An 8,102-nucleotide genomic window follows, 5' to 3' on the forward strand; every position below is an offset into this window, starting at 1 on the left:
ATGTACTTATTCCAACATATTCCAACTGCCTCATTCTATATCCAGTGCAATAATTAAAGCTGGAAGCCTTCTTTGTGTGTTTGTGCAGGGCTCGTCTTGGAATGCCTCAGTTCCTGAGTGCAGAGGCCCAATCTTTGCTCAGGGCTTTGTTCAAAAGGAACCCTGCCAACAGACTGGGTTAGTATCAGCTCTGGAACATGACTTTGACAAACGACGGTACACACTCTATCTGATTTCATAGGGAAGGGCTGTGCTTTATGTTTGTTTGTAGTTTTTTATTGTGATTGATTCTGTTTGATGTTTTGCAGGATCTGGTGCCGATGGCGCTGAGGAAATAAAGCGGCACGGTTTCTACTCCACCATAGACTGGAATGTGAGTTCTGTTTGATTACATGTGTTTTTTGAATTTATAGCAACTATCACAGGTGGCATTAACTTCAACTGCACAGCGTGAGTTAAGCTTCTTTATTCCTTTTTAGAAACTCTTCCGAAAAGAAGTAAAGCCTCCGTTCAGACCAGCGGTCGCACGTCCGGATGACACTTTCTACTTCGACTCCGAGTTCACTTCCCGCACACCTAAAGGTCGGAAATCAAAGCTGAAGATTCACCCGGTGTTTTTCCTGTGTGGTTTCCTCAGTAGTATTTTATTTTCCTCTCTCAACTGTGGAAATAAAAAAATCAATGCACATATTTTTTTATTTAAAGGAGATACAGCAACATTGGGATGCACTAACATATTTATGATTAGCTGTGCTTGTCAATAATACATCAATGTGAAGTTTTTATAGCAGTGCCTTTTTGTTTTCTAACATTACTGCAATAAACCTGTCTATTTTTCCGAGGCCTTTATTCTTCTTTATTATCCTGCAGACTCCCCTGGTGTACCCCCCAGTGCTGGAGCTCACCAGCTCTTCAGAGGCTTCAGCTTTGTTGCATCAACTCTGTTAGAGGAGGATGGTTCATCAGAGCCAGTGCAGGCCCCACCACATCCAGTGGTTCAGGTCAGTAGCTATTCACTCTTGGGATAGATAAATACTGGATACTGGAGCCTGTTCTGGCTGGACACAAAGAAAACAGAGAAATTGCCCCTATGACCCCTTTGGCGACAGTGGGAGGGAAAAAAAATCTCCCTTTTAACAGGAAGAAGCCTCCAACAGAACCGGGCTCAGGGAGGGGCAGCCATCTGCTGCGACTGGTTGGAGGTGATGGGAGGAAGTTAGGTTAACTGGTCATTTAGAATGGCCAGTTAACTAAGCGCATGTCTTTGGACGCTGGGAGGAAGTCGGAGTACCTGGAAAGAACAAACACATGACATGAGGAGAAAATGCAAACCCCACACAGAAATTCCCCGGCTAGATGGTGGTGAGGCAACCGTGCCAACCACCACACACTGTGCTGCCCGCAACATGATCAACAGTAACTCGACACACTAAAACTGAACAATGGACGATTATAATAACATTGGCTGGTGTGATGAGTGTGAATTCAAATAGTAGGGTTTGGCACACTTCAGGCCCCTTAGTTATTCTCACATTGTATCCATCTTCTGATGGCTGTTTCCAGCAGGAAAACACACCACATCACAAAGCTCAAATCATCTCAAACTGGTTTTCTGAACATGACAGTGAGTTCACTGTACTCAAATGGCCTCCACTGTCATCAGATCTCAATCCAATAGAGCATCTGTGCACTCGAAAATTTGCAACATGGGCGTGCAGCTGAAAAATGCACAGCAGCTGTGAGATGCTTTCATGTCACTATGAACTAAAACCGCTGAGGAATGTTTTCAGTTCCTTGTTGACTCTATGCTATGAAGAACTACAGCATTTCTGAAAGTAAAAGGGAAGTGAGCCTAGTAATTAGTACCTGATAAAGTGGTCGGTGAATATGCCCATGTACTGTAATCTAAAGGTGTGGACAAAGTTATTTCAGTGTGTTATATTTCTGTCGAGTTCTGACTGGGGATGGCATGAAAGAAAGACAGATTCAGTGTGTACGGTGTGCGAAAGGCAGACAGGAACAAGATGAGAAAGAAGCGGCTCAAATGAGGTACACGGCTTCAAATCTTGTGTGATGCCTGGCAAAAGCCGTTTTTCTACTGCGTGTGTGGTAGATTTGAAGAGACACTTTGACAAAGAGGAAGAAATTGACTCCAGAAATAGATTTCAGCCCCTTCCCCAACATCATCAACCTCCCCCCACATCAGCTCTTGTCAGTCCGTCACTCCTCCAACGCTCATCACAATTTCAAATCTTCCTCTGCAGCAACTACACGGGAAAAACGTCCTTTTCAGCGATGGCTACGTACTGAAGGAAGATATAGGGATGGGCTCTTTCTCCGTCTGTAAACGTTGTATCCACAAAGCCACCAACACTGAATACGCTGTCAAGGTATGAACACAAACACACACAGGGAAAAGTTAGCTTGTGGATACAGGACAGCAAAATCTAACAAATATGTTTTTCAGTAGTGCTTCAGTAAAAGGAGGAAAATGTGTAGTGTTTTAAAAACATGACCTTAATGCCGCTGTTGTGCTTTTGATTTCCAGATGATTGACAAGACTAGCACAGACCCCTCTGAGGAAATAGAGATTCTGCTTAGATATGGACAGCACCCTAACATCATAACACTCAAGGATGTGGGTCTAAACACGCATTCTGTCTGACAACTTTTGTTCGCCTTGGGTGTTGAGTGTAATAAGACTCGCTGATGTTTGTTTGTCTTTCTGTCGCAGGTGTACGACAACGGTAAGCAGGTGTTCATGGTGACGGAGCTGATGCGTGGAGGAGAGCTGCTGGATCGGATCCTCAAGCAGAAGTTCTTTTCAGAGAGAGAGGCCAGCGCTGTGCTGCACACTATCACCAAGACTGTAGAGTACCTCCACTCACAAGGGGTGAGGACCACTAAGACCACTAGGACTTTTAGTCCTGTTTTATATGTATGTTTTGTCTAAGGAGCTTGGAAAGAAAAGCGTCTGGGCTTCTTTGAGTTGCTTGAAGACGTTTCACCTCTCACCCGAGAAGCTTCTTCAGTTCTAAGGTCAATTAGTGCAGAGTCCCAGATTTAAGTCCTAGGGGAGTGTCCCCCCCAAGAGGGTCATGAACCCCCTTATTGATCCTCTACCTAATCACACGAGCCAAGGTGTGAAAAATGGGTGTAGGTCACAAACAGCCAAGGTTTCGGTTGAACCCGCTGTGAAACCTAGCCCCACCCTTTCGTGTGATTTTCTGAGGTCAAATAGAAATCTATTGAACCTGTTCTTTTATTCTGAAATGGCAAAGCTGTGAAGCACACAATGTTTTTTTTTTTTTTTAATTAATTTCTGGAGCTGTATTTTAGCAATAGTGTTTTATCAAAATAACTACTGTGAAATAGCTCAGTTTTTTACAAATATTAGTTAAGGTGCTATTAGAGTTTAGTTATTTGATGTTTATTTTGCATTTTAAGAAAACTGTTGAATAGTAGTGCCTTTGAAAACCAGGCTTAAGTCTTTAATTTTCTTTTTCTTTTTACTTTTTCCTGATGTTTAAAAATTTGCAACACATGTCTACTTTTGTTTACTTTTTATGAATTTTTATCTTGAAGATGTCAAACTGTGTTCGTCCTTTTAATTATTTTGGTTTAGTAACAACACATAGGGGAATACTCACTTCTAGCACCTCGGTAAATAATTAAACTTCTGATTAGTGTTACAAGAAACCTTAACTCTATCGCAATCCACACAAGGTTATCGCCACAGCCTAAAGACAGAAAGTTTCCCAGGTTGTGTCACACTATTTTGGCTGATTGTTGGATTTTCTCTGTATTATTTTAGGGTCTTTATCTTACAATACAAAACACTTTGAGGCGATTGTTGTTGGTGTTATATAAATAAAACTGACACTTTCCTTTTTTTTTCTTTTTTTCTTTTTTTTTTAATCCTAATCATCTTCCTCCCTCCCACTCTTACCCTCTTGTGTTTCAGGTAGTGCACAGAGACCTGAAGCCCAGCAACATCCTCTATGTCGACGAGTCGGGGAATCCCGAGTCAATCAGAATCTGTGACTTTGGCTTCGCTAAGCAACTGCGTGCCAACAATGGCCTGCTAATGACCCCGTGCTATACTGCTAACTTTGTAGCTCCTGAGGTGAGCAGGTCACATTTGCGCTCGTGTGTCAATGTTCCCCCAGTTAGAACCTTTAATATGTGATTCCCTCCGACTCGGCTATAGGTGTTGAAGCGTCAGGGCTATGATGAAGGATGTGACATCTGGAGCCTCGGGGTTTTGCTGTACACCATGCTGGCTGGGTAAGTAGCAACACTTGAACTCATTCTTTGAACTTTGTTCTCTCTCATTATCCTTTTCATTAACCTTACCATCTGTCTACTTTTGTGCTCATCAGTTTCACTCCATTTGCCAACGGACCTGAAGACACTCCAAATGAAATCCTGAACAGGATAGGCCACGGCCACTTCAGTCTGACTGGTGGTAACTGGGACTCTGTGTCTGATGCCGCCAAGGTAGGAGTCCATATTTGTCAGACAACTCTTTTACTCCCTTGAAATGATTTTGCTTTGTATTCCCGTCAACCTACAAGCTTTCCATAATATTATATTTGGCTTTTTCTAGGACCTGGTGTCCAAGATGCTTCACGTTGACCCCCATCAGAGACTGACTGCTAAGCAGGTTCTCAAACACCCATGGATTGTCCGCAGAGACAAGCTGCCCAACAGCCAGCTCCCACACCAGGACCCCAAACTGGTCAAGGTAACAGAACTGAATATATTTATATATTTCTCACCTGGAATCAGGTTAAAGGAATTCATTGATTCATTGAAGTTTTAGTAGTTGAAACTCAACATGTAGAATGGTTTTATATCATATCAGTTGCTTTTAGTGTCGCCAAAATACCAATATGATTGCACACTGCAGTATGCTTGCATTGTGTGTTGCATTGTTGATTAGAAAACACGAGACGAGCGTTTTTTTTGCATTGCAGTAAATCAGACAACATATTCATACTCACATCTGCAATCATGATGTTGCTCTTTATGCGCAGGGTGCAATGGCAGCCACCTACTCCGCCCTGAAGAACTCTCAACCTCCTCCAGAGCTCAAGCCCATTGAGAGCTCCTTCCTTGCTCAGAGGCGTGTCAAGAAACTTCCCTCCACCTCTCTGTAGAGACTCTGAACAGCCAATCAGGTCACAGGAGTCTGATCAAAACCACACCTCCTGGCTCCAAACCACCCAGTCAGCTTGCTCGGGGACTTGGTGTCGACCCGCCAATACCAGCCAAGGAACACCGACTGTGGTCCTGCCCCCGTCTTGTGACATCAGTTGTCCCGCTCTAGCTATCATCCTCCTTATGTGGGCTCGCCAGCTGCAGCTGTTAGCCAATCTCCTTGACTATCAAAATATCATGACGATGGATGGGGGCAATGAGGGCAAAAAAAAATACAAAAAAATGTAAAAAATGGGTGCAGGTTTTTTGGCAGATGTGTTGGCGCCGTGCGGGTGTTTGTGCGAGTGTGTGAGCGTGTTTGTGCATGACCCGCTACAGAGTCGATGCAGCCATGTTTTTGATAGTGACAATGAAAGTTTTCTCTTCTCATCTTTGCTGTAATTGGTTGTCATTCTCGCTGCACGCCTATCCATCTGCCTGTTTTTTTTTTTGTGTGTTTTTTTTGCCGTCTGTCCGTTCTTTTTGTAGAGTTTTTGAGCTTCGTATTAGCGGTTGTGCTGCCAAATCAACATGTGCCGACAGCACAAAACCACAGTACAGTCCAAACTGCTGTTAAATGTTTCTCAGAGAACGTTATTGATATGAATATTAAAACATTTCTGCCATAAATGCCTCTTTGGCTTTGGTACAGCCAGAATATGTGCATTCTAGAAAATGTCAGTTGCTGATGTTTTGGTTAGTGTCAATCTATGCTTGCGTTTTGTTTTATGGAGAGTGTGTGCGGACGCGTGCGTGTGTGGGCGTGTGTGTCAGTTGCATGACTTGCAGTGTGTGTCTGTACTGTCTCGCGGGATGCTGCAGAGTCATGTGCATGGTCCGGTGATGTGGCTTTCTCGTTTCGCTCCTATTCCTCTTCTCTGCTTGGTCAATCTGCTGGCAACCATTTGAGATGTCTGTTATTTTTATTACTATAAAAACTAGTAACATAGATGGCTTTCTGTGAAAGAAACCCTGCCCAAGGAACAATGTGGCATGTTAAAAATTCTATATTTGCATTGTTTTCTTTTTTTTAGTTGTTTTCACTGTGTTTCTTGGATAATGCCTATTGAATACTGTTTCCTGTGTTGGTTGTTTTTGTTGTCGATTGTTTTGTTTTTTTCTCTTTATCCAAAGAAAGTCGTGATTTAAAATAGTGAAAGACATGCTGAGCACATCACAGCCTGTGGACTTGATGCCGCACAGGTCTCTTCTTCTGGTTAATAAGTCAGGGCTGGCTGCTGTCTTTATGAAAATAAGCACTTGTTAAAATCTCTGTCAAATCACTGGTTATAATGTCACACAGACTTCCCCTTATTGTGGATTATCTTTTTTTCATTCATTATATTGGAATTCCATTTGTTGATTATCCGACTCGTTGGTATTTTATTGACACTGAATACGAGGCCTAGATTAAAGGTGTCTCAGTGTAAGCTTCTCCACGGAGTAGGTCCTGCTTTTAGCTCAGTGCCTAGGCCTACAGGTGAGGCAGAATGTCTTGCATGGAAAGCACACCGTAAGGATAAGAAGATGCTGTGCATGTGTAGAAAAAAAGACCTGTGTGGCTTAAGAATCTATGAAGCAGCTGTCTTACCTCAAAAGAAATCAAAGTTATATTATAATTCTTGTTTGGTGGCAAAAATCTCCCTCCTTTGTCAAAATTTATGGTAAGATGTTATTATATGATAAAGATGAAGATTTTTATATCTTACAATATTAAAAATTGAGTTGCTATGACAAAGTGTCTGTCTTGCTTTGTTTTTGTTTTTTTATAACTGTGGACCTGTGGAACCTACAAAAACCTACAAAGAACACATACTACTGTAAGATCAGTAGTACTTCTTATAACTAATAATTCTTTATGCATACAGTTTTTGGTGAGTAGCTGTTTTTCATCCACTGAAAAACAAGTATTGGTGCTGGTTTGGTCTTATTTTCCGGGGTTGGATCCAGGAACCATCACTTAGTTATGCTGCTGTTGGCTCAGGCTGCTGACTTCCTTACACTGAGTACTTCTCCACTCCCGTCTTCTCACTCCCCAGTTGTTTATTCAAGAAAACTGCACCCAATTAAAATGTCATCTTTCTCTCATTATTTGTGCCCTGAACCATCCCTCACTTATGCTGCAAAAGGCCTAGGCTGCTGGGGGGGGCCTCCCATGATGCACTGAGTGTTTCTTCTTCAATCATCTCTTTTCACTCTTTGTGTGTTTATCCACCATTTTGCATTTAATTATCAGTAATTATTAAAGTCTGGCTCTCTCTCCTATAGTTCGCCTTTTTTCCTGTCTCCCTCTGTTCTTTTCTCATTTCCCTCACCCCCATCTGGTCGCGCTGGACGGCCGGACCTTCCACGAGCCTTGCTCTGCCAGAGGTTTCTTCCTGTTAAAAGGGAGTTTTTCCTTCCCATTGTCATCATGTGGTTATTCATAGGGGGTTATGTGATTGTTGGGGGTTTCTTTCTAATGTTATAGATGCCTTACAGTATAAAGGGCATTGAGGAGACTAATGTGAATTGGTGTGCCTTACAAATAAAATTAAACTGAATTGTCTGTCTAAGGCTTCCTTTTCCCCCTCTTCTTTTTATCCTCATACCCTGAGTGACCATGACAAATGGCTGCCCCCCACTCTCTGAGCATGGTTCTGCCAATGTCTCTTCCTGTTCAAAGGGGTTCTTTCTTCCCTCTGTCACCATCTGCTTGATTGTTGTGAATCTAATTAAGGATGTTGTCCCTGCTTTTGAAAAACTGGACTCGATTGGGCTGGGTTGGTGCATTGTTGTGCGCCTTTAATGACCTTCACTTCCTGTCTCAGCAGACCAAAGCCTGGTGTATTTCCACAGATGGTCACTGGAGGGAGATAAAGTGCAAACATACAAACATAGGTTAAATCCATTCATGCCTG

At 42.6% G+C, this 8,102-nt stretch overlaps 1 protein-coding gene across 4 annotated transcripts in view; it reads left to right on the top strand.

The window, feature by feature from the left end:
- rps6ka1 (ribosomal protein S6 kinase a, polypeptide 1) overlaps positions 1-6,936 on the top strand; it is a 46,202-nt gene extending 39,266 nt beyond the window's left edge. For all 4 annotated transcript variants that reach the window (XM_005477156.4, XM_005477158.4, XM_005477157.4 and 1 more), the window contains 12 exons: positions 89-177; positions 309-373; positions 480-582; positions 871-1,001; positions 2,265-2,390; positions 2,549-2,638; positions 2,735-2,893; positions 3,965-4,126; positions 4,211-4,287; positions 4,383-4,500; positions 4,610-4,747; positions 5,040-6,936. In XM_005477156.4, coding sequence (XP_005477213.1) covers positions 89-177; positions 309-373; positions 480-582; positions 871-1,001; positions 2,265-2,390; positions 2,549-2,638; positions 2,735-2,893; positions 3,965-4,126; positions 4,211-4,287; positions 4,383-4,500; positions 4,610-4,747; positions 5,040-5,162 — 1,381 coding nt within the window. In that variant the 3' untranslated portion in view covers positions 5,163-6,936. The remainder of the gene's footprint in view (positions 1-88; positions 178-308; positions 374-479; positions 583-870; positions 1,002-2,264; positions 2,391-2,548; positions 2,639-2,734; positions 2,894-3,964; positions 4,127-4,210; positions 4,288-4,382; positions 4,501-4,609; positions 4,748-5,039) is intronic.
- Positions 6,937-8,102: the final 1,166 nt, after the last annotated feature.

The sequence above is a fragment of the Oreochromis niloticus genome, linkage group LG19 (assembly GCF_001858045.2).
Source record: "Oreochromis niloticus isolate F11D_XX linkage group LG19, O_niloticus_UMD_NMBU, whole genome shotgun sequence".
NCBI classification, from domain to species: domain Eukaryota; kingdom Metazoa; phylum Chordata; class Actinopteri; order Cichliformes; family Cichlidae; genus Oreochromis; species Oreochromis niloticus.